Source organism: Theobroma cacao, chromosome 9, assembly GCF_000208745.1.
Source record: "Theobroma cacao cultivar B97-61/B2 chromosome 9, Criollo_cocoa_genome_V2, whole genome shotgun sequence".
Lineage (NCBI taxonomy): Eukaryota > Viridiplantae > Streptophyta > Magnoliopsida > Malvales > Malvaceae > Theobroma > Theobroma cacao.
The window spans coordinates 33516294-33543518 of record NC_030858.1 but is presented as its reverse complement, the minus strand read 5'-3'; the positions used below and the strand labels follow the sequence as shown (position 1 = coordinate 33543518).

General features: G+C 34.0%; 1 protein-coding gene across 1 annotated transcript; it reads left to right on the top strand.

Moving 5' to 3' along the window:
* Positions 9553-10362, top strand: LOC108663301 (putative F-box/LRR-repeat protein At3g59170). The gene is made up of 3 exons (XM_018126918.1): positions 9553-9782; positions 9918-10071; positions 10294-10362. Exons 1-3 carry the CDS (start codon positions 9553-9555, stop codon positions 10360-10362), a joined length of 453 nt encoding a protein of 150 aa, XP_017982407.1.

The window sequence follows — 27225 nt, the reverse complement described above, 5'->3', positions numbered from 1 at the left end:
TACATTTAATTACAGTAATAAGAATGAGGACTCCCAATTTAACATCTCAATACTCTGCATCTGCATTTAAAGTTGTTGGATGAATGCAAGTGCTTCTTTGTATGATGCTTTTAATCAACCACACGTGCATGCAAGCGTATCTGTTAGTTGTTCCACATGGCATGTAACAACTTTGTTTGTTGGCATGGCTTGTAGTAGTATTTGGTAATGTAGGCGTGCTGTGCAGCACTTAGTGAAAAATGTTGTTGTTACATGCCATGTATCAACCAATGATTTTAGGCAAAGGGTGTAACAACTTAGTAATTATGAATGGCATGTAGCAACTGATTATTTTTAAGGTTAATGGGTAGCAGCTGAGGATTTTTAGACATGGCATGTAAAAACATTTAACTTGTTCTGCATGGGGTTTTAAACACTTTGACGAGTTGTTTTCAACACAACCAGTGAAGCAAAACTTTGAATTCTCTTAACTTTTTGCATGTCTTTTTGTTTTTGGAGGAGTTGACATCGTTTGAAGTGTTTCTAATGCGTTTTCATAACTCCAAACACAATTTTCCTCTATCCAAAACACTGTTTCATCTAAAAATAAAAAAAATCCCTTATGAAACCTTAGGTTTACAAATTTTAAATTTTGGGATTTATTCGAGTTTAGGGCCCAAATTGATCCGGTTAAAAGTTATTTCAAACCTTTGTAATCATTTTTGTCATTTGAGTTTCATCAAAAACACCTCAAAATCAAAATCTCCAAATGACCACTTGCCCTAAGCGCACTAAAACCACCACTCAGCATCCTGAAGGCAACAGTAACATTGATAGACTCAATGCTTTACCAGATTCAATTCTATCTAGCATCCTGTTCTTGCTTCCCACAAAAGATACAGTCCACACCTCCATTTTATCAGTTAGGTGGAGGCGTTTTTTTTTCTCAGTTTTTACTCTTAATTTTTCTGATGATGCACACTCTCCATATGGTTCATAAAATTTGTAGATAGAGTGTTGTTGTTCCATAATGCGGAATGTATTAAGAGATTTCATATCAATTCAAGGATTATATGAAGATCTTAATGCTTATAGGCTTTTTGGGTGGATAACTTTTGCATTACAGTGAAGTGTTCAAGAACTTTATTTACAGATGTCCATTAGAGATGATTCAAGTGGTATGATGCCCCTAAGTCTTTTTAGAAATAAAACACTTGTGAAATTGAAACTACATGTTTATACTATTATTGTTATGACCATCCTTACTCATGTCTGCCTTCCAAGTCTGAAGACTCTCCATCTTGGCAATGTAGACTTTGTTGATGATGATTTAGTTCGAAGGCTTTTGTTTGGTTGCCTTATGCTTGAAAAGTTGTTAATACGGTCTTTTCATCAATATGAAAGTCTAACATAATTAAATATTTGTAAACCTTCACTAAAGAGATTGAATTTAGATCATCATGGTGATATCTCAAGTCAACCTTTTCAGTTGCCATTGATGCCCCAAGTCTTGTCTATGTCAAATACTCTAGTTTTCTAGTAAACAACTATTCATTAGTAAACCTACATTCTCTTGTCAAGATTGAGATGAGTGATCTACGTAATCGAGTTGGAGATGTGGTCAACCTTGATGTTGCAAGTAATTCGTTTAATTGAATTAGTAATGTTTGATTACTTCATTTCAATGATGTGTTATTGCAGGTAAGTTTACTGACTCTTTTTTGTTGATGCTACATTTTGAAAATATAGTTGGTACAAATATCACATAATTGATAGTTTCAAAACATACCTCAAAAGGATTATTTTAAACTCATTTGTGATGATTTTATGTTTTTAAGTAGTGTAATATCTTGAATTTGTAGTTTTATTGCAATTTATAATCCAACATTGCCTTTTTTTTATTATTATCGTATTTTTAGGATTGAAGTTTAAGCAAGAGTGCTTGTGTTTTGCAGCTTGATCCATGTAGATATTAGAAAGAAGAATTTGTGGAAAAGAACTAGACTGGTTGAATTGCTTGAAAGTTCAATTAACTTAGAGACTCTTGTCATTCATAATGTATGCATTAAAATATATCTAACAATTACTCTACACATTTCTAAAGTTCCAAGCTCTTACAGTTTCCTTTTCCTTTTGGGTATAGGGAGTTTTCGGAGATCTATTTTAGCATTAACTTGAAAAGGTACCTTCTTGTCTCTTGTCTCACCTTAAGGTGATTGGAATCTATTTATTTAGTGTCAAATGGAAATGGTTGAGTATTTCCTAAAGAATGCAAGAGTTTTGGAAAAGCTTAGAATAGGAATAACCTCAAAGCATTTATCAAAATTAGAGATTCAAAATAAATTGTTGATGGTGCCAAGAGAATCAAAGATATGCCAAGATGAAGTGGTTTGATATCCTTCATCTTTCGCATTTTGAATCTTGTTTTGACTATAAATGAATCCTTATGTTAGCTACATCATATTAATTAATAATACCTATATTTACAATGGAGTTAGTGATTTGTTCATTATCTTTGTTTAACTCATGTAAAACGGTGTTGGAACCTTGTGCAATGATTCACATCAATTGCCTTACAGATTTGAATATTTCTTTGCATTTTGCATGTAAAATGCATTTGGTTGTTTCATATTTCGTATTTAATATTTGGTTTATACCAGCTTTGGAATTTACGGTTGGCGTGTAGCATCTTAGGAAATATAAGCATCATGTGTAATAACAAGGTATTTTTATACATGGTGTGTAACTAACAATATATCGAGGCATGGCATGTAAGTGACAATATATATATTGGCATGGCATTTAGTAACAATTGCCTCGTATCCATGGCTTGTAATAATAGTGTCTATTGACGCATTCCGTGTAATAACTTAGTTATTACGCATGGCATGTAAAAGTCATCCAACAAAAAATAAATATCCAAATGTTTTAAGTTATAGCCTTAGAAATCTATCTCAATTCGACAATGAAAGATCAAGGTTATAAACAATGTTGTTACATGTCATGTTGCAAAACTATATCCTTAACACCAAAACCATGGACAATTCTACTTAAGTTTTCAAAAAAAAAATGATCAATAGAACTTTTAGAAGCTGGAAAAAAAAAGCAAGACATTTAAGGACTTTTCATTCAAGCTCCAACAACCTTTGTAGAAGTGTCTGCCATTGTCTCAGTAGCAAGCTTCTCTAATTTCACACTGATGAATAAAAAACAAAAGGCAAGTCATATCTATCACAGGATTTGCACATGGTGAAAAATGTTGTTGTTGCACTCCATGTTAAAAAAAAAATTTAGCTACACGCCATGGTGAAAAGAAGCTGTTCCACGTCATGTTAAAAAAATATTGTTGTTACACGCCATGTTCAAAAAAATGTTGCTACATGTAATTTTGAAAAAAATATTTTCACACACCATGCTAAAATAAAGGTTGTTAGACTCGATGTTGAAAAAAATGTTGTTATTATACAACATGTTGAGATTATGTAACACGTCATAATTTTAACGGGTTTTATCCAATAGAAAAGATTTTGGGACAAAAATGACCTTAATGAAACCATTTGATATTGGACGCCAGGTATTTAACATGCCATCACTTTTATTCCTCATTCCCAAATGCCAAGTCAACTGAGAGCAAAGAGTAGAGATCGTTTGATTTATTCCTCATTCCCAAAGCTAGCAAAGTGTTTGAACAAGTTCAAAGCAAAGTAATCGATCATAGCAACAAGTTTGTAACTACGTCAAGAGGTAAGCTAATCAATGGTGAATTTTTTGTTTTGTTTTTTTATGGGTTTTTGTTGATTTTGTTGCTTCATCATGGGTTTAGGAATAAAGATACACTATTATCTTTTTACTAGGTTTTTGTTAACTTTGTTTAATATCCATTATACATTCATTCCCCCTCTCTATCTTCTGGATTCATTCAGTATATGTACATTCCTATTTATTAAGTTCATCCTCTCTATTTATGTAAATTTATTCTTCCTCTATCTATGTAAGCCTATAAATAGAGGCATTATAGTTGATGGTATACACACTTGAAAAAGAAATGAAACAAAATACTTTTTACCTTCTTACTACTTCTCTATAATATTTGCTCTTTCAAATTGCTTGGTTAAGGAAAGGGTGCCATTTTTTGAATTTTATTTGCCTCTTGTTGTTTGTTCAAATTGTTTGGCATGTAGCAACTTAGGGTTTTTAGGCATGGCGCATAACAACTTTGTCATCATGCATGGCATGTAGCAACTAATAATTTTTAGGCCTAATGTGTAGCGACTAAGGATTTTTTATGGCTTGTCGTGTAATAACTTAGTTATTAGGCATGGCGTGTAACAACATTTAACTTGTTTTGCATAACATGTAACAACATTAACTTTTTTGTAAATGGCATGTTGCTTCGAATGGGTTTACTGTTAATGGCATGTAGCTTACATGTGCATTACTGTTTTCTTTTGCAAATGGAGTTTAGAGAGCACGAGAACCTTGAAGCTTTGCTTGTTGTGTCGAGGGACAAGTGGGCTTTCAATGTCTCCATTAACACCCACTGTAAGTAATCACACTTGCAGTACATAAACAAGAATCTCCTAAAGGTAGAGGAGTACGATGCAGTGAAAGATATATGTTTCGGTATAGTTGTCAAAATGGGCCTAGACCATTGGGCCGACCCATTTTTTATCAAATATGGGGTGGGATGGGCTTAAAAATTTAAGCCCATATTTGAAACAGGCTTAAATGGGCCAGCCCACCAAATTAGTGGGTTGGGGTAGGCTAGGGCGAGCCAGCTTTGTGGGCCAAAAAAATAAATAATTTTAATTAATTTAATAATTTTATATATTTAATTATATAAAATTAATAATTTAATTACCAATAATATTGTTTATTTTATATATTTTAATGTGTTTAATCTTTACTTATCAAATTAATAGTTTTAATTTATAAATTAAATCATAAAATAATTTTATTATAAAATTATAAAAATGATTTAATTTATAAATTAAAAAATGGGTTGACCTAACCCAGCTTATGGGCTAGCAAGGGGTGGGCTGGGTTGAGGTTTTGATGGCCCATATAAAAAATGGGCTGCCTCAACCTGACCCATAATTTCTTAACCCACAAGGGCTTGGGCTGGGCTGGGCCGGGCTTAACAGCTCTATGTTTCGAGATGATACTGAATGTACATCCATAGGGCTTCTTCTGCATCGGTCTCTTGCAGAACATCATGGTGCACAGAACCACTAAACTTTAGCACAATGGAGCATGAGTTATGGTTTGTCATAGGTAAAACCAAGACGCATTTCTCCAAGCGTGAGTTCTACCTTGTGATAGGACTAAAGTTCTGTCCAATGTTAGATGTTTTCTCATGTCCTTATAAGGTCGTCCCTAGAGGAATTCATGATAGATAAAGGAAAAGGGAGGACAATGTAAAGCTACAACAAGTGCTTGATAGGTTCTGAGATGGTAACTTTGAGTAACCAGGAGACACAATAAATATGACCTCTGTCTTGCTCGCGAATAATATTTTATTCAAACAAGATTAGAGAAGACGGGTGATACTGTGGCTGTTGGCGTTGGTCGAGGACATTGACACTTGGAATGTCTTCCAATGGGGTCATTATGCATGGAGGTTGATTAAGTACTACCTATTGAAGGGATTCAAAGTTATTCCTGAAACGTCGAAGAAGCCTAAGCTTTTCTGCTACATTCTATATGGATTTGCATGGGCGATACAAGTAGTGTCACCTAGCCTTTTCCTTTTCCTTTTCACATAACATTTTATTAAGGCATGTCGTGTATCATTTAGGTGATTATAATGTTTACAATTAACTTGTAGTTCTGGGCGATAGAGGTGATTCCTACTTTCCAAAATTTAATTGCCTTTGATAATTATAAAAACGATCTTGATCCACTAATGTGTAAATGGTAGTGCAAGCAGGAGTCAAAGTTGTTCTTCTAGGCAGTAGAAAAGTTGGAATCCACTTAGCAGGTGAGCAAAATGCTACTATTTTTTTCTTGTCATATGTCAACTATCTTTCAAACTATTTGCAATGTATGTATTTTGAAGTTATGGGCACATGAAACCTTGGAGCCCACATCGGAAAACGACAAACAACCATATTGGTTAGACAAAAGTGTCCCTCTATCTGAAGGGCAACAGTACGTTCTAATACGGCATATTGACAATCGAGAAGAATGGTGTCTTGATTAAAGATTGAAGATGAGAACACTTAAGGAGAAAATAGCTAGTGGTGTCGTTAAGTGGAGGTGCATTAACGCAGGTCAAGATGATGACCAATCACGCCCTCAGTTGATGGACAAGGGGGACGAATAAGTTGATGTCAGTCTAGCTTTATCTTCCTAGCCTAATCATCAGACCCTTACATTGCCATGTCCTCAAATGCATATGGCATGGCCTCAAATGCGTACTACACAGCTTCAAATGCATATATCGATACCACCTCTTCAGACCCACACTGTAGCTGAACCATCAATAAGGACGGTTCTTTGTATACCTAAAATACCTTGTTTTATTATCAACTAACATCTTATTTGCTCTTATTATAGTTAAGCATGGGGAGGACAAATGACAGCAATGTAGTCATAATCTGCCACATGAGAGGTCACTTGAGACAAGTTGTGTGCAAGTAGAGGTGAGATTAACAAAAGGACCTAGATAAGGTAATGCAGTCATTGGAGGATCGGATTGTATGTCAACTTATCGGTAGCATCAATGTACAAGTACAATCTTCGAGCTTCTGTCTTTTTCCTCTTGTTGCATTTAGGATGTATATATGTTTTTGGTAATGTACCAACATATTTTCTAGGCTAGTTGCTTTTCTTATTTCTCTCATTATGTAGGGTGGGTTTACCAGTCAACATGATGATGCGAACGACGATGATGATCACAGGGATCATGGCCAAGATAATGATACTGTGGTGGTGATGATCGTTCTGCTGATGAGGGTATTTACCACGACGAGATTAATGATCATGGAAACAGTAATCCTCATGCCAATGAAGGTGTCAAGCAAGCTGTGGGAGGTGTTGGGAACCTTGAAGTAGTTGGTAAGGAGCCAATTGGTGCCAACCGGTTGCAAATGGCCATGTACGTCCCACAGGTTCAGAGCACACCTCTTTTTCAGACAACACAACCAATTGATACTGCACCATTAAGGTAGTCTCATGGTAACGTATCATGATCATCTTCACTAGGCTTGTTTGATGACGAATATCGTACGACATTACTTGTAGATGTGACTGAAATGGCATGGGTGATCATGGCTAGCAAATACAAGGCCAGCCCGTACGTCAACTCGTTCTCACCCTTATAAGAGAAAAAAGACTTGATAAAAGAAGCATAGAAAGAGTTCAAGACAAACTCGAACACAAGTAAAAACATTACATTTCATGCATGTGTGTTTCTAAATAGTTGAATCCTACGACCTTTTGATGCTAGTATTTTATATGTGTAAGCGTAACGTTTAGATCTTAGTGGAGCAAACGCAAAGATTTTCAAGGAATTGGAGGATGACACGCTTTGGATGACGAGCGAACACATTGTTGCATGCCTCAGCATCCTGTGTCAGCATAATAAAAGGCCCTAGAACAAGTTGTACAACACGCGTGTAGGCATTGCTGGTACGAGATTCTTCGTAAGTTTATTGTAATGCTTTTCAATTATGAAAATGTGTCAATGTTTTTTAGTTCATGATGTGTAACAATTTAAAATATAATTGACAAGACACCGTCCTCTTGTTGTGCCCTAAAAATGATGTCACCTTCAACCTGAAGAATCTAAAAATTTCACTAGAGTTGTGGCTTTACATGCAGGGTGACAAGCCTTCATGGGGAAGAAACTAGAAAAATGTCGATGTCATCCTCGCACCTTGGAATGTCAGTGGCCACTAGGTTGCTACGAAAATCTACTTGGTTTGATGGGTGATAAAGGCGGTGGACTCTACAACAACTTCAAGAGCACAAAACTCTAGACTTTGTCAAAATCAGATGCAATGCCTAAGGACAATGATGCTTATCATCTGCCACCAGTCAAGTTACTTCAAAACTGCATGCCGCAAGGAACGAGATTCAATGGCAATGCCATTGGAGATTTTACCCCCAAAATCTTTTCGAAATTGACAATCGGATGTCAACAATTATGGCATGTTTACCATTGCTTATATTGAAGATCTTATGAAATTGAGTAAAATAAAAGTGAAGCAGAACATGATTGCAAGGCTGTGGAGGAAATACGCCATAGAAATTTTGTCAACAATTGTGATATCGAACCAATTGTTTTGTTGTAATGAAAAATAATTTGTAGTTTCATTTGAAAGTTTATTTAATTTAATATACTTTAATTCTATGTGTTAGCTCTATAGCTTTCATGATCCCATGTTTTGAAATGGGAAAGAAAAATGATCGAAATGTTGCATGTAAGGAATTTTAGGCATGGCATGTCATAAATAAGGATTTTTAAGGGTTGGCGTGTAGCAACTTCGAATGTTAGGCATGGCGTGTAACATATTAGAAATTTAAGGCATGATGTGTAGCATCTTAGGGTTTTAAGACATAGCATGAAACAATTTAGTCATTAGGCATGGCATTTAACAATTAAGTGCTTTTAGGCATGGTGTGTCTCAACCAATGATTTTTAGGTATGGTGTGTAACAATTAAGTGTTTTTAAGCTTGGCGTGTTGTAACTAATAATTTTTATGGTTGGTGTGTAGTAACCAATTATTTTTAAGTATGGCGTATAATAACCAATGATTTTTAGGCATCGCGTGTAATAATTTAGCATGGCGTTTAACAATAGTCAACTTGTTTTATGTGGGGTTTTAAACACAAACATTAAGACGAGTCAGTTTCAACATAACCTACGAATCAAAATGTCAAATTCTCTCAACTTTCTTCATTCTTTATTTTTTTTATGATTTGGCTCCGATTAAAGTGTTTATAATGTGTTTTCATCAATCAAAACAACTCAATTCCCTATCTAAAACACCTATTTTGGGTAAATTTTGAAGAAAATCCCCTGTGAAACCCTATATTAAGAAATTTCAAATTCTTGGCTTTATTCGTGTCTAGTCCTTGAAGTGATCGAATTAAAAGCTATATCTAACCTCTCGAATCATTTATACCATTTTGTTTCATCTAAAATACCTAACAATCTAAATCCCTAAATGGCCACCAACCTCAAGCGCACAAAAATCACTGGTCGTCGCCCTAAAGGCAACAGTAGCATTGACAGACTCAGTGCTTTATCTAATGCAATTCTATCTCAAATCCTATTCTTACTTTCCACAAAATATGCAATCCACACCTTCGTTTTATCAAGTAGGTGGAGGTTTCTTTCTAATCTTGATTTTTTTGATGCTTCACACACAAGATCTAGATTCATAAACTTTGTGGATAGAGTGTTGGTGTTCCATAATATAAAATGTATTAAAAGATTTTGTCTCTATTTTCATGGATTATATGAAGATCTTGATGGTTATCGACTTTTTGGGTGGATCTGTTTTGTATTCCATCAAAGTGTACAAGAACTTTATTTACATATATTGATTACGGATTCTAGTGCCATGGTGCATGTGAGTTTCTTTGCAAATAAGATAGTTGTGAAATTGGAACTAAATGTTCGTCATATTATTATGACCATTCCTACTCATGGCTGCCTTCCAAGTCTAAAAAGTCTCCATGTTGGCGGTGTAGACTTTGTAGATAATGATTCTTTTCGAAAGCTTTTGTTTGGGTGCCTTGTGCTTGAAGAGTTGTTCATCTCTTCTTTCAAGGATTTTCAAAATCTAATAAAGTTAGATATTTCTAAACCTTCACTATAGAGATTGACCCTATCTCATCATCATGATAACTCAAATCAAGCTTTCCATGTTGCCATTGATGCCCCGAGTTTTGTCTACTTCAATTACTCTAATGGTCTAGTAAACAGTTATTCATTAGCAAACCTACATGCTCTTCTAAATGCTGAAATGAGTGTTTTACATCCTCGTTTAAGTCAGTTGGTCGACCTTGATGCAACAACTAATTTGTTAAATGAAATTAGTAATGTTCTATCACTTTCTTGCAATGATGATTTACTTTCGGTAAGTTCACTAACTATTTCTTGTTGATGTTACATTTTTCTCAAATATAGTTGGTACAAATGTCCCATCATTGATAGTATCAAAAGACACCCCAAAAAGATGCTTGCAAATTCTTGCTTAATGGATTTATGGTTTTTAGTAGTGTAATATATTAAATTTACAGTTTTACTGCACTTTATAATCTTACTTTCCCTTTTTTTATTAGTATTCTTTTAATTTTAGGCTTTAACTTTGTGCAAGAAGCCTTTGCCTGTGTTTCCCAACCTAGACCATTTATTGATTAGAAGGTAGTGTTTGCATCCAAGACCTAGACTGATTGAGTTGCTTAAAATTTCAATTAACTTGGAGACTATTCGCCTTCATACTGTATGAATTAAAGCATATCTAACAGTAACTCTATGAATTTGTAAAGTTGCAAGCTCTTACGGTATACATTTTCTTTTTGGGTTCAAGGATTTATTAGAGATCTATTATTGTTGTCAAATTTTCACGCAAGTGTATGTTATCGGAAACAAGTAATATAATAATAAGTAGAGTATTGTTCTCACAGGGATTTGTTCCTAAATTTTTACTAAATACTAAAATTTTATAACAAATTAATTTTATTTAAGTAACCAAAATTTGCAAAAAATTTAATTAAATCAAAATTAAAATAAACACTAAATCAACTAACAAAAATTAAATATACTTGAGAAAGACAAAAAACGAAAGACCTAGGATTATGGGTTCATTCAACACTTTATCTAATATCAGCTTCTTTAATTATTTACCTTCTTGGGTAGTTTTACTAACCTATAGTCTAAAATTATGTGCAAGTCTTTGTCAAGATGCTTGCACAAATACCTAACTTAATTAATTCACTATATGTCTATAGGAATCAATTAAATTAAGTTCATTAAGCTAGTGTCCTAATTTGGCTATGTATGACAATTAGTGTATGTCTACCCTAATCGCGAATCAAATCATCTAAGTGACGTGAACATACACTATTCAAATCTTAGTTCAATCTAAAATCTCTTTATCGAGTATTAATTAGATTCACAAATCAATTAATTATTAATCAGGCAATTAAAGGCATTAAGAACATATTTGAATAAGCAAAACTATACCCATTCATGATAAATAAAAGAGAAACTAATATTCAAACTACATGTTGAAATCCACCATAATACTAGAAAAGCAAATTAGTTCATGATATCTAAATAAAAAAATATCCAAAGAAATTTAGCCATGAATTCAAGTCAAAGAAAATAAGTATAATACAAAAGAGAGAAATAAACTAATGTTGAAGCTTTGTTGATCTTGAATCTCTCACAATTGCTCTTGTTCTCTTGCTTGATTCTTAGCTTAAAATCTCTAGAAGAGCTACTGCAATTCTCCTCCTAAAATCCTCTGAAAAAGTCTTTTAAATATGCGTAAGGTGCCCTAGTTTCCAAATTTTCATCACACATATTATTTTTGGAAACCAGTGCGGTGCCGTGACCATAATTCCTTGGCGCCGTGACACTCTCTAACCTCAGGAGTTTGTATGATGCACCTTAACTATCCAGTACCGTGGCCATGATCTTCCCAGCACTGCAGCCTTAACTTCCTAAATGGCACGACCATGAGTAACTCAAGGCCACGGCCTCCCATCAACATGCTGTGCAAAACTACAACTATCCATAATCTTCCAAATCAATTTTCACCTTGATTGGATCTAAATTGGAAAAAGTGATACACATAAAAGTTGTAGCGCATTCTATAAGCTTTCCAATGGATTAAGAATCTCATCAATTGGACTTCTGTATCTCAAGTTATCCTTGAAATACCACAACATATATAAATGAAGCATTCACCATACTTGTGTGATTTTAACTCAAATACAACTTTCTCATCAAATATCCTACACAAAACCACACGAGAGATCAACAACAACTCTTTTTAAAGTAAATTAAAGCAAAATAAAGTAAAATTACACTAAAATAACTTAAATTAACTACTCAACATGTAATCTAACTTGAACTAGAAAAACACTTAAAATGCTAAAATCTGAACCTAAAATTTGAAAAATCCAGCTACTTAAACCCCCAAAATGTGTTAAAATAACTTTATATAATAGAGTTATTACACCCCTAAACTTAAGATTTTGCTAGTCCTCGAGCAAAATATAGAACAAAATGCAATTACTTAAATGAAGAAAACACTTAACTAGAAATCAATTGCACCATTTCATTAAGGGTCAAAGACCCCCACCACCTAAGTTTTAGTTGAAATTCCAAGCAGGTCAAACACCATTAACAAAGATTTAAGAAAAGACTAAAATGTCCTTTCATTCTTTGTTAATTTAAAAAGTTATTATTATATTTTAAAAAAAAACTAAAAAAAAAGGGAGCACTAATCGGTGCTTCCCAACTCCCCAAGAAAGCGAAGCATTGGCCAATGCTCTTAAGGGAGGGGAGCACTAGATCGGTGGTCCCCATTTGGGGAGGTTTTTTCTAATTATTAAAAAAATAATAAAATTATATAATTGTAATTTTAAAAATTAATCAAGCATAAAATTATCTTTTTACCCTTGCCACGTCATCAAATTGATAGAAATACTAACGGTTGTCTAATGGTTGGACCTAAGTGTCCATCGAAAAGTATTTTTTTGGGACAGAGTGTCCATTTTGAAAACTAATGGACCTCTATGTAATTTTGATCAAAACTGAAGGGGGTAAGGGTATTTTATCCTTTCATTAATCATCTTTAATATCTTAAAAAATTAATCCATATTCATAACTCTAAGCAACATACAAATATTATTTAAGTTCATGTTTCAATTCAAATTGAAGATTATCGTTAAGTGAATTTCCATGTGTGTGTGCAATCTTTTCTCTTAGAACATTGTAGAATCCAGATAAGTTTATATTCATGCTTGATTTAAATTAGTAATTAAATTTCATAAGTTTGTTTTTCATCTCTCTTTCCCCTAATCTAGACTAACACTAAATTAAATATCAATAGGACTTTAATTAGCTTGTAATGTACGGTTAGAGTCAAGGTAGGATATGAAATAATATGTACTCAAATCACCCTAAGCATATAGTCAATCTAGGACCTATTTAGAGCTTTATTTTCGTTCACCTGATATACCTCTTTTTCATCCAATTTTTCTTTTGTTCAACACTTCATTCTCATTTTTTCTACCCTTTTTCTTTTTTTTTTCTCAATAATGCACTCCTAAACTTATTTCTTTTATTAGGTAGTGAGATGAATACAACCATACTTTTGAACTTTTCATCATTTTTCATATTTACTACCTCTTTCACTATTTAGCTCATAACACTCCCTAAACGAACTTATGCACTTAGGAATGAGGAATGCAAGAATTGTTAGAAATATCAATATAAGGGTTTAAGCTAAAAATTAAGTGTTCAAACAAAGAAAAAGTGTCATTATACTAAGGATAAATTATGTAAAGGAAGGCTAAAAAGGCTTAATCAGTCCAAAAATGGCTTAAATCATTTCCTTAACTAAGTATAGCCTAAGATTTTACCTCGAGAGAGAATTAAACAAATTCAAGAACTTAATACATAATTAAAAAATTCATATTCACATAAACCTTCTCTAAATACATACACTAAATCTAAGCAAAAGGCATAGTGCTCAAAATGCAAAAATCTCATCCTAATAATGAAGCTTAGCATAAGAATTTACATAATACTCAAACAATATTTACATGCTTCAAAGAATCAAGATAGGGATATAATTGAGTTCTCATCATCGGTTAGGTAAATTAAAAGAAACTAGCGCAACTAAATCTAGCTCAAATATTTATAAAATTATTTTAAGCAAATGCATCAAATTAAATGAAAATTCACTAACTTAACGACTAAACATAAAATTCCCCCTACCCCCAAAACTTAAAATAACATTATCCCCAATGTTAAGAAAAGTAAGGTAAAGGAATACTCCCATAATTTTCGGTTCATCTCTAAATATCCTTTTCCTCATCTTTCTCATTCGAGTCCTTCATTGTGGGATCATCTAGTAGAGTAGGAAAAGAAGTCATATCCATACCAACATGCTTAGCATAAGCATGCATCATCTGCTCAATGGATTGTATACATGCTACCTGGTGATCCATTTGAAGTTCAAGCCTTTCCATCTTTTAAGATATGGAAAAATGTTGAGGTTGCCTTAGGGGTGATGGACAACGTGGAACAGAAGAAGAACTACCTTCGATAGTTGACTATTCTTGAGCATAAAACCGATTCATAATTCCCGCATCCAAAAGAGCTTTAGGCTGTAAAATTTCTTCATTCTTACCCTAATTCATGCCTACTTTATTGCACAAGGCTGTGATCGAAGATGGAAATCATAGTCCACCATGAGGTGCGCTAGTAGCTTGAACAATGCTATTGAATATCACTTGACCCACATTGATTGACATCCCAAAAGCAATTGCATATAATAAAATAGTTGTATCCCTTGTCACATCACTAATATCCTTCACAGGAAGTAACCTTGCAGCTAAAAAATGATACCAAAGTTGATGAGCTGTCTTCATGGTATTGGCCTTAAAAGACATAGGTATGCCTTTAGTCATTTTCCATTCAGCCCCCTCATCACAAAGTGCTCCAAGAACCCCATCCAAGTCAATGTTACCAGTTAAGAATTGGCCATTCTCATCATTGTCAATGTAAGTAAGTTATAAAATTGATTGATCGTTGGACTGTCAAAACGAACTCGACATCTTCGCACAAAAACTTGGTGTTGGCATAAAATTCAAGAACAACAATTAAGATGGCTGTTTCAAGTTGTTCACAAAATTGCACCCATTGATGCTTAGTGATGACTTTATGAACAGAACTATATAGCTTAGGATGGAGATCAATGCCACATTCCGGAATATGGACTTTATGCACCAATGATTGAGTATGTCTTTCAATCGCATCAACAAAGACATATTTGGTATGATCAAATCGAATCCCACTACTTCTACCTCGAGTTCTTTTCTTAGGTGTCATCCCTTACACACAAATATATAGTAATTATCCCTAAAACAAGCAACCACAACCTAATTAGATTAACCATTAAATTAGAAAATCACTATTTTTACACATACTGCACTACCCACATTCATCCCTATCTAACAACTAAATTCACTACAATTCAATGTAAAGTGATTAAAATTTAACACATTTATTCCAATCTTACAAAAAATTCAGTTACCTACTCATCAACAACATTAATTCTTCCACAATATTCAAAGCCAACAAATCTGAAAATACATAAAAGACAATTACTTACTTGAATGGAGAATGCAGAAAATGTGGAGAATGATGTGATGGTGAAACCTTACTTGCCAAAAAAATAGGGATTTAGTGCAAACTTTTTGTGATGGGTTTGTAGCGGGTGAAAGGTAAAGAGAGAAATCATAATTTAGAGAAAAAATGAGACCTAGGAGATGATAAAATATGGGATGAAAGGTGAGAGCAACGTGTTTTAAAGTAAAGGCCCTTGACACGACGTCACGACACTACTTTTTGGGTGCCCTAGTTACCCCAATGTATGGGTTGGGTCTTCATATACCACTGCAGCACTAAGTATTTGGAGCTGCGGTCGCCTACTCTCGAGTTTTTGTATGAGAAAGAGGCATCATCGCAGAGTCACAATAATGACTTTCATGGTGCCGCGACATCATTTTTTTTATTTATTTTGCTTACTTACTTGCTTACCTTGTGTTATCCTAAGACCTATAAAATCAAATAGAAAACAATTAGACTAGGAAAGAAACATAAAATGATAAGTCAAAACTTATAAATAACATGAACTAATATAACAACAAAAATAAACTATGTTGAGAAACTTGGGTTGCCTCCCAAGAAATGTTTCTTTTATAGTCATTAGTTGGACTTTTGTGGAGCTTATTTAGGGTCGGAGAGATGGATGGATGATCATTTACGATCAATTTTTCCCTTAGTAATGCTTCAATCATTGCCTATTCACCTTGAATGTCTTATTAATCAACCCATCAACTATTTCCACTGCTCCATATGGAAACACTTTTGATATACTAAAGAGTCTCGACCATCTTGATTTCAACTTACCCAGATATAACTTTAATCATGAATTGAATAACAATACTTGCTGACTTGGCTCGAAATGTTGCTCAACAATCCTTTAATATGCCATTTCTTTTTTCTTTTTCGTGTATAATTGGGCATTCTCATAAGCATCCAAGCAAATTTCATCCATCTCATTTAATTATAGTAATTTTTCTCACTCGTTGCTTCCAAATCAAAATTTAATTTCTTGATGGCCCAAAATGCACTGTGCTCTAATTTAATTGAGATGTGGCATGTTTTTCCAAAAACCAAAGTATATGGAGACATACCTATCGGAGTTTTGTAAGCTGTCCTATATGCCCAAAATGCATTGTCAAGTCTACTGGCCCAGTTCTTCCTTGATGGTGATACCACTTTCTCTAAAATTCTTTTGATTTCCTAATTTGACACTTCCATCTGTCCACTTTTCGAGGGTGATAGGTTGTGGCTACCTTATGTGTCACTCCATACTTCGCAAGTAATGCTGCAAAATATTAATTGCAAAGTGACTCCCTTCATCACTCATAATAGCTCTTGGTGTATTGAATCTAGAGAAAATGCTCTTCTTTATAAATCTCATCACTACCTTAGCATTATTTATAGGTAGAGCCGAGGCTTCAACCCACTTTCACACATAGTCAACAACCACCAAAATGTATCGATTGTTAAATAAGGATATGAATGGTCTCATGAAATCAATTCCCAAGACATCGAAAATCTTCACTTCCAAAATGTTGTTAGGTGACATCTCATGTCTTTTGAAAATGTTCCCAAATCTTGGACATCTGTCACAATGAAAAACAAAGTTATGATCATCCTTGAACAACGTTGGCCAATAAAAACCTGATTGAAGAACTTTGGCTACTATTCTATCTCCTCCAAAATGGCCCCCATATTCTGATAAGTGAAAATGTCTCAACACGTTTTCAATTTCCTTTTATGGAATGCACCTTCATATAATTCTGTTAGCACATTGCTTAAGCAAAAATGGTTTATCCCAAATATAAAATTTAACATCATGTAGAAATTTCTTTCTTTGTTGAAAAGTTAAATTTGAAGGTAGAAGCTAACTTACAACGAAGCTGACATAACCAGCATACCATGATAATTTCTTTTGACTAACATGTAACAATGGTTCATTAGGAAAGTTTTGTTGATCAAAGTAATGTCCTTACCTTGGTTGTCATGCTCTAACCTTGACAAATGGTTTGTTACTTAATTTTCTGAACTTTTTCTGTCCTTGATTTCCAAATCAAATTCTTACAACAAAAAAATCCATCTTATTAACCTTGGTTTGGCATTGTTCTTAGTAATGAAATACTTCATTGCAAAGTATTTAGTACAAACAATAACTTTAGTGCCAACCAAGCATGAACGAAATTTGTCAAGTGCATACACAACAGTTAATAATTCTTTCTTAGTGGTGGTGTAGTGTATTTGGGTTTCAGTCAAGGGTTTACTTACATAATATATTGAATGAAAAAATTTATTCTTTCACTGTCCTAACACTACACCCATAGCATGATCACTAGCATCACACATCAGCTTAAATGGGAGTAACTAATCAGGAACTATAATAATAGGTGCAGTTGTCAACTTCTTTTTCAATTCTATAAATGCAGCATGACATGCATCATCAAATTTAAATGAAATATCCTTTTCTAAAAGATTGCACAAGGGTTTAGCAATTTTCAAAAAAAATCCTTAATGAATCAACGATAAAAGTCGACGTGTGCCAGGAAACTCTGAATACATTTTACCATGGTTGGTGGTGGAAGCTTTCAATGGTCTCAATCTTGGCTTTGTCCACCTCTAATCCTTTGCTAGACACCTTGTGATCAAGAATAATGCCTTCTTGTACCATAAAATGGCACTTCTCCCAATTTAGAATAAGGTTTGTCTCTTCACATCTTTGCCATACCTCGTCAAGATTGAACAAACATTCATCAAAATTATTGTCAAAAACTGAAAAATCATCCATAAATCCCTTTCTAGTTTTCTCCACCATATCTGAGAAGATGACATCATGCATTGTTGAAATGTGGTTGAAGCATTGCATAGCCCAAATGGCATCCTTCTAAAGGCGAAGATACCATAGGGATATGTGAAGGTTGTTTTCTCTTAATCTTCTAGTGCTATGGCAATCCGATTATATCCTGAATATCCATCTAATAAACAATAATATTATTTTCTAGCTAACCTATCTAACATTTGGTCAATGAAAGATAAAGGAAAATGATATTTCCTTATGGCCTTGTTCAACTTTCTATAATCCATGCATACTTTCCATCTAGTGATTGTCTTTGTGGGAATGAGCTTATTATTTTCATTTGCCACCACTGTCATCCCACCTTTCTTTGGTATGCATTGCACCAAACTTACCTACTAACTATCCAAAATAAAATAAATAATGCCAGCATCTAGCCACTAGATTTTTTCCTACTTGACCACCTTTTTCATGATTGGATTCAATCTCTTCTGATGCTCAATAGTGGCTCTATGATTACCCTCTAACAAAATTTTGTGCATGCATATTGAAGTACTTATCCCTTTTATATCAGCTGTTGACCACCCAAATGCCTGCTCTCTCAAAAATCTAAGCAACTTTTCTTCCTGCTTGTTAGTAAGATCAGATGCAATAATAACCAGAAGAGTAGATGAGTTTCCAAGATATGCATACCTCAAATGATTTGGTAATGGTTTGAGTTCCTACATAGAAAGATGCTCAATTGAAGGTGTCAATGGTGAGGATAAAGAGGAAGATAAATCTAAAAACTCAAATTGAGTTCCCAACACTCGAGATGGGGCATTCAATGCATTGACACATTCTATGACCTTTTCATTATTGGGCTCAAATTCAGAAATCAATGATACTTTAAGTGGGTCAGTAAGATGACTTTCCATGAAGACTTCACTTATGGCCCTATTTACCACACTAATTATGAAACACTCATCGTGATCATTAGTAAACTTCAAGGCTCGAAAAATATAGAATGTTACCTCTTGATCTTGTACTCATAAAGTATGTTCTTCCTTTTCAACATCAATGAGTGTTCTGGTCGTGTGTAAAAAAAGCTCCTAAAAATAATAGGAATCTCTTTATATTACTCCATATCAAGAACTATGAAGTCTACTGGAAATATGAATTTATCCACCTTTACAAGCACATCTTCCATTATGCCTCTTGGATATGTGAAAGTTTTATCTACCAATTGAAGAGTCATAATGGTGGGCTTAATCTCCCCCAAACCCAACTTGTTGTAAATTGACAAAGGCATCAAATTAATACTCGCCCCTAAATCACTCAAGGCCTTAGCGAAGAATAAAGCACCAATTATGCATGGAATTATAAAGTTGCCTAGATCCTTAAGTTTTGGAATTTGTTTATTTTGAATGACTGCACTGCACTTCTCAGTGAGTGTCGTTGTCTCAAACTCACCCAACCTTCTCTTCTTGGAAAAATATCTTTCAAAATTTAACATACGAAGGCATTTGCTCCAACTCCACTACAAATGGAATGTTGATGTGAAGCTTTTTCAATACTTCCATAAATTTTTGAAACTAACTCTCCTCTTATTGCTTCTTGAAACGCTGAGGAAAATTTGGTGGTTGGAAAGTTGCCTTAGTCACTTCAACTTAACACTACTCACTAGAATATGCAATCTGAGTTTTTTGTGCCACTTTTTGTGGTTCATTTTCAACCTTTTTAAAACTTTTCAAAGTGATGGCCTTGACATGTTTTTTACCTTCCCTCTTCGGATTTGTTTATGTATCATTAGGTAATGTCCCTAGAGCTCTATTGTTTAATAAACTAGCAAATTGACCAACCTGAGTCTCGAGGTTTCATAGTGATGCTACTTGACTTTGGATGATACTATCAGTCTATGACATGTACTACCTTAGCAAATCTTTTATGGTTTCTTTTCTAAGATAGGCGCTTTAGCTTGCTATTGGAATCCCAAAGGTGCATTTGGTCTTAAAGTTAAAGAAGACCCTTGATTATTAGCCCGAGAGAAGTTTGGATAGTTCCTTCACCTTGGGTTGTAAGTGTTGGAGTAAGTGTTATTTTGCTGTCTACTCCACGTAAATTGCATTATTTCTGTCAAACTTGGACACTGATGGCTTGTATGATTATCTCTACAAAATTCATAAGATACAAAAGGACTATGAATGGAGTTAATACCAAAAGATTCAAGTGTTTTAGTTAAAACTATTACTTGTGCAAATAATACCGAATAAGCATTTACATTATGAATTCCAACTACTCTCTTATGCATTGATCGCTTTATTGGGAACTGGTAGTTGTTTGTAGTTATCTCTTCCAACAAATCGTATACCTCATTAATTGATTTAGCCATTAAAGCTCTTTTTGGAGTAGCATAAATGACAGTACGAACATGCCCACTCAAGCCATTGTAGAAAGTCTGCTCCTGAAGCCATTTTAGAAGACCATGATGAGGACAATGTTGACGTAATTCTTTGTATCTTTCCTAAGCTTCGTACAATAACTCAAAATCTTGCTACATGAATGATGTAATATCATTCCTCATTTTCACTACCTTAATTGGAGGAAAGAACTTAGCAAGGAACTTTTAAGCAAGATTATCCTATGTTGTTATTGAGCTAGTGGGGAGACCATTCAACCATGCTTTAGCGTTATCCCTCAATGAGAAAGGAAAAAGCCTCAAATGAATTGCATCATTTATGACACCATTGTGCTTAAACATATCACGAATCTCCAAGAAGTTTAATAATGGCCATTTGGATCATCATTTGATAGACCCCCCAAATTGGACTGAAGTTTAAATCATGGTGATGGTGGCCGGCTTGATCTCAAAATTGTTAGCTTGAATAGCCGATCATCGAATGCTTGATGAAATCCTTTACACCAATGGGAAAGCACAATCTCTGAAGCAATGATTTTCAGCTGCTACACACTTTTAGATTTGTTGTCCATCCTATCAATCAGCCATTGTATTTGTTTGAGCAAAACCTCGTTGATTTTCTCGTTGAAGTCTATGGAATATTTTCTCAATTTCTGAATCACAAGGTCTAATCTCCAAGCCTTTTGCTCTTCTTATACAACAACGGGATACACTTGCAAAACAAAGAACTAAAACTTAAATTAAGACTAATTTGTGAAATTTTAATATTAGCAATCAATAAAGAAAAAAAAATCTCCCGACAACGACGCCAAAAACTTGTTGTCAAATTTTCACGCAAGTGCACGTATTGCAAAAAAGTAATATAGTAATAAGTAGAGTATCGTTCCCAAGGGATTTGTTCCTAAATTTTTGCTAAGTACTAAAATTTTATAACAAATTAATCTTATTTAAGTAACCAAAATTTGTAAAAAATTTAATTAAAACAAAATTAAAATAAACACTGAATCAACAAATAAAAATTAAATATTCTTGAGAAAGACAATAGACTAAAGACCTAGGATTATGGATTCGTTTAACACTTCATCTGATTCCAAGTTCTCAAATTATTTACCTTCTTGGGTGGTTTTACTAACCTAGGATCCAAAATTATGTACAAGTTTTCGTCAAATGCTTACACAAATACCTAACTTAATTAGTTCACTATATGTCTATAGGAATCAATTAAATTAAGTTCATTAAACTAGTGTTTTAATTTGGCTACGTATGGCAATTGGTGTTTGTCTACCTAAATCGCAAATCAGATCACCCTAGTGATGTGAACATATATTATTCAAATCTTATTCCAATCTAAAATCTCTCTGTCGAGTTTCAGTTAGATTCACAAATCAATTAATTGTGGATCAGGGAATTAAAGGCATTAAGAACAGCTTTGAATAAGCCAAACTATACCCATTCATGATAAATTAAAGATAAACTAATATTCAAACAACAAGTTGAAATCCACCATGATCCTAGAAAAGTAAATTAGTTCATAATATCTAAATAAAACAATATCCAAAGAAATTTAGCCATGAATTCAAGTCAAAGAAAATAAGTATAATACAAAAGAGAGAAATAGACTAATGTTGAAGCTTTGTTGATCTCAAATCTCTCTCAATTGCTCTTGTTCTCTTGCTTGATTTTTAGCTCAAAATCTCCAGAGGAGCTGCTATCGTTCTCCTCATAAAATCCTTTGAAAAATTCCTTTAAATACGCGTAATTTGCTCTAATTTCCAAATTTACGTCAGACATTTTATTTTTGGAAACTAGTGTGGCATCCAAGCCATGATTCCTTGGTGCCGCAGTGCTCTGGCCTTGGGAGTTTGTACGATGCACCTCAACTATCCAATGTCAAGGTCATGAACTTCCCAGTTCTGGGGCCCTAACTCTCTCAACGCTGCGTCCATGAATAACTGAAGCCCACGACCTCCAATCAACATGTTGTGTAGAACTACAACTATCTATCATCTTTCAATGCAATTTTGAACTTGATTGCATCCAAATTGGGCAAAATAGTAAACACAAAAGTCATATCTTGTTCTCTTAGCTTTCCAATGGATTAAAAATCTAATCAATTGGATTTTTTTAGTTCAAGTTATCCTTAAAATACTGTAGCATATACAAATGAAACCTTCACCATACTTGTGCGATTTTAACTCAAATGCACCTTTCTCATCAAATAATCTACACAAAACTACGTAAGAGATCAACAATAACTCTTCTTAAAGTAAATTAAAGCAAAATAAAGTAAATTTCACTAAAATAACTTAAATTAACTACTCAACATGTAATCTAACTTAAACTAAAAATATATTTAAACTGCTAAAATTTGAACATATAATCTTTAAAATTTGGGTACTTAAGCCCCCAAAATGTTTCAAAATAACTCTATATAATAGAGTTATCAATTATGGCATGAACTTGAAAATGTATCTTCTTCTCTCTTGCAATTGCTTAAGGAGATTGAAATAATTTCATTTGGTGGTGAGATGGAAATGGTGGAGTATTTCCTAAATAATGCCAGAGTCTTGGAGAAGTTTAGAATACAAATTGCCTGGTATATTGGAGAACATACCAAGATTACTAAGAAATTGCTAATGATGCCAACGGAATTAAAGATATGCACAGTGGAATTCATTACTAAATTCATAAGGTGAATTATTATAGTTATTTAATTGTTTATTTTAATCTTTTTTATTTTTTTTATGAATATGAGACATGATGATTAATCATTGGACGTGTCACCTTTTTTCTTTGCTGTACTAGTTACTATGTACTTACGTGGTTAAGTTTATTTTAATTGAAAGGATGAATCTAGACAGAAAACATTTAATTATAATAATAGTGAATATTTACACATGGCATGTAAATAGGTGGGCATGTAAGAAACTGCACGACATGTATCAATTGCTTACTAATTCATGGCGTGTAATAATAGATGCATAGTAATTGCATTTAACAATACATTTTATAGGTGTGGCGTGCAGCAACAATTACCTACTAAGCCTAGCTTGCCATATTGAGCCATCACATTTACTAACATATTTAGGCATGGCGAGTAATTTAGTCATTAGTCATGGCGTGTAGCATCATATTTATGCATAACGTGTAACAACATTTAACTTGCCAGGAATGGCATATAACAACATAAATTACATTTAACAACACATTTTACAAGCATGACGGGTAGCAACAATTGCCTACTAGGCATGGCTTGCCCTATTGAGCCATCATATTTACCAATATATTTAGGAATGGTGTGTAATTTAGTCATTAGGTACGGTGTGTAGCTTCATATTTATGCATAACATGTAACAACATTTAACTTGCTAGGCATGGCGTGTAGCAACCCAAATTGCCTAGTAAATGGCATGTAACAACATTTAACTTGCCACACATGGCGGCTAACAACATTAATTTTTTTTTTTTTGTAAATAGTGTGTAACAAAGAAAAAAGAAAATGATCAACACTAGCATTTAATTGTGAATAAGGTCAGGCAAATTGAACCAATACGAGATGCTACTTAAAAACATTAGGTTCGAGAGAAAACATTTTCTCTGAATGATTCATTCATGCACAAACATTGTAGAATGATGTTAGCATTGCATGTTGCACCCATATTTGTGAGACTTGCGGGTGAGTAAGCATAAGCAAGAAGATCTTTACACGAATCTAGACCAATAGCTTGGACAATATTTGACATTTTATGTTATAAACCAGTTTTTTGACTTCTTGCCTTGGCCTTAACTCACACCATCTCTGCCAAATTAACAAACACAAGATCAGCAATGGCACTAAAAACATTCAAGAATTTGGTGATCAAAAACAACTCTTAAACCCTGTAAAAAATAATATGAAACAAAGACTATTCTTCGATACTTAGTTACATCAGGCCATTTTGAAGCAACCACCTTTTCTTTAGAGGTAACTAAGTACCAAGGAAAAATCTCTGCACAGCCTCAAATAATCTAAGATCTCTATAAAATCAAGTCATTCCAGACCACATTTGACAATCATCAGATGTTTATATGTCTTGGAATTACTTTCTTAAAGCACTTGGACCTTACCATGAGAAAATCATGAAAGCCTAACCTAAAAGAATATAAAAAGGTATCCCTGACCCTTATCAATGGTCAGAAGGAAAATCTCACAAGGAATATGGGGAACTCTGATGGAAAAGATCTCTGAAGGAAAATCTCTACAAAAAATATCTTTGAAGGAAGATCTTTGATGGAAAAGAGACGTTTTGGCTTTAGATTTTTTTCTAAACGTTCTGTCTCTTGAATTTGAAAAGACATCTTTCTAATTATGAAGTTGTCACAGTCTTTGAAAAATAAACAATTAACACATCATTTATTGCAATTATGTTTAGCAATCAATGATTTTATGTGTGGCGTGTAGCAACAATTGTATAGTATCCATGGCGTGTAATAAAAGTGTCTATATATGCATTGCATGCCAACATGTTCAAAGCTCATTTCAATTCAACCTTAGAGGAAAACATTTTTCTTTGGTATAAGCGGTCATCGATTGATGTGGGCTCTTTGGTGGTAACTATTTGGAAGGAGAACATATCTGCACCCGGAATAAGCCATGTACGAGATACCCCTACATTTATTCTTTCTTGATCAATGTCATCGGGTAATGCCTCAAGTGAACGAATCCCGTTATCACTAGCGATGAGGTTATTGTATATACGGTCATCGCACTGAACATCTCCTAAATCTACACCTCAGGCATGTTCTGTACCACCTTTAACATGATTACAATTCAGACTGTCATTGTTGTCACCGCAATCATCCTCTAAATTGTCATCATGCCCGTCATCAAAATCGTCATCAAAGCTATTTTCACCAATAGGAAACCAATCGTCTTCACTCTGATCAAATGTAGCATCATCCTCGAGCATTGCAGTGTCATTTGAAAATGGCATTAAACCCTCTATAGTATCACTTGAAGGTTGCATTGGTTGGACAAAAGCAAATAATTGGTTCAATGCACATGCTAATCTGAATTGTGTAGCCAACTATTGTGAGACTATCGTGTGTTTACTGAACTGCACAAACTCATGTGCATACATCCATGTTGATTGCCATTGTTGTGGGTTAAGGATTGAATGGTATGATATATGTCAAACAGTGTAAATTTGAATCTGATTGAGGTGATTACCATGTTGAACAACTTGTTAATATGGCATAACATTCGTATGTCATTCCTTAACGATGACGTACACTATTGGACCATTTCCTCTGCTTTAGCAGAATTAATGCAACATCCTCATCGTCCTTGATAACTGGACGTGATAGCTCTCTGAGTATACTGATCAATGCATGTAGCTTGATTTCATAATTTTGTGAGTTTACCTAAACAACATCTTCAAGCAACTTCATTAGGCTTGTAAATGACAAATCACTCCTAACCCCCCATATTCGTGACTCACCACCCTTGTAAATGCCATCAACCTAATGATCACCATGTCCTATCACAAGTCGCACATTTGTTACTAAAATAATGATCTCATTATTGCCTATTCTAGTAAAACCACCCATCAAAGCTATCGTTAACCATTGGTCGTTAAGGTGTATTCTAAAAATACCTATATCTACTACTGTGGCAATAGGCACGTGATTTGGTAATACACCAATTTGTCCATTATTAGTAGAAAAAATGATTTCTTTCACTTCTAAATCCCAAACAATTCGATTATGGGTAAGTACACAAAGATTTAAGGTTACTTCTTCAATTTGGTTTCTTAAATGCAAATAAGAAAGATCGTACATGATGATAGAAAGCTTGTTCGAGCAAGTTGATGTAGGAGACTCAAATAAAGATTCTTGCTTGTGGAGTTTGGGATTGTCTTTCTAGGAGCTTTGCCTTAGCATCTTGAGCCAGTATCCGATATATCCACTTTGTTTCATGGAGAAGAGAGTTATCCTGTAATATGAAAAGCTACCTTAGAATTTGATTTTTATCTCATGTTGGAATCCAAGAAAACTAGGCTTACCTTTTAATATTATGATTTTTTTTATACTAGTTTTTTCATCATCATATAAGACACGGTAATGAATGGGCTTACTTTTTCCCTACATAACAAAAGGGATTATTTTCAAACCTACTCATTACCAAGTATTGTATGATGAAAGCCAGTTCACTATAGATAGCTTGCAAGTGCTCACAAATAATTTATATTACACGTAATGGGTTTACAATTTTCGCTATAATCTCCAAAAGTCAAATCAATTTATCAACAAGTTGGTACATGCCATGTTCAAAAATAGTTTGCTACACGCCACGTTCAAAAATAGTTTGCTACACACCATGTTTACTACTCACCATGTACAGACAAATTTTACTACACGTCATGTACAAAAACATTACATGCCATGCCATGTTCAATAGATTTTTAACACGCCAAGTCTATTAAAACTGTTACATGCAAGCATGGCGTGTAACAACTCTAGGCAGTATTCTAATTTACAGACAATGTTTAAGGAATAAATGGAGTGAGTTTTCCAACAACTTTGAGGTTTTGTAAATGTAAACCAATAAACCCAATAACATAACTTAATGTCATCTCTACTTTTTGGTATGTAGATCGATGACGATATGGTGAGATGGTGAGAGATAGACTATAGAGTGATGGCAATTGTGGTAA

Excerpts from the sequence above, each read along its gene's own strand:
- LOC108663301 (XM_018126918.1), top strand. The coding sequence starts at position 9,553 with ATGGTGCATGTGAGTTTCTTTGCAAATAAGATAGTTGTGAAATTGGAA. Across the intron at positions 9,783-9,917 it reads GATTTTCAAAATCTAATAAA|TTATTCATTAGCAAACCTAC; the intron begins GTTAGATATTTC and ends TCTAGTAAACAG. Across the intron at positions 10,072-10,293 it reads GCAATGATGATTTACTTTCG|GCTTTAACTTTGTGCAAGAA; the intron begins GTAAGTTCACTA and ends TTTTAATTTTAG.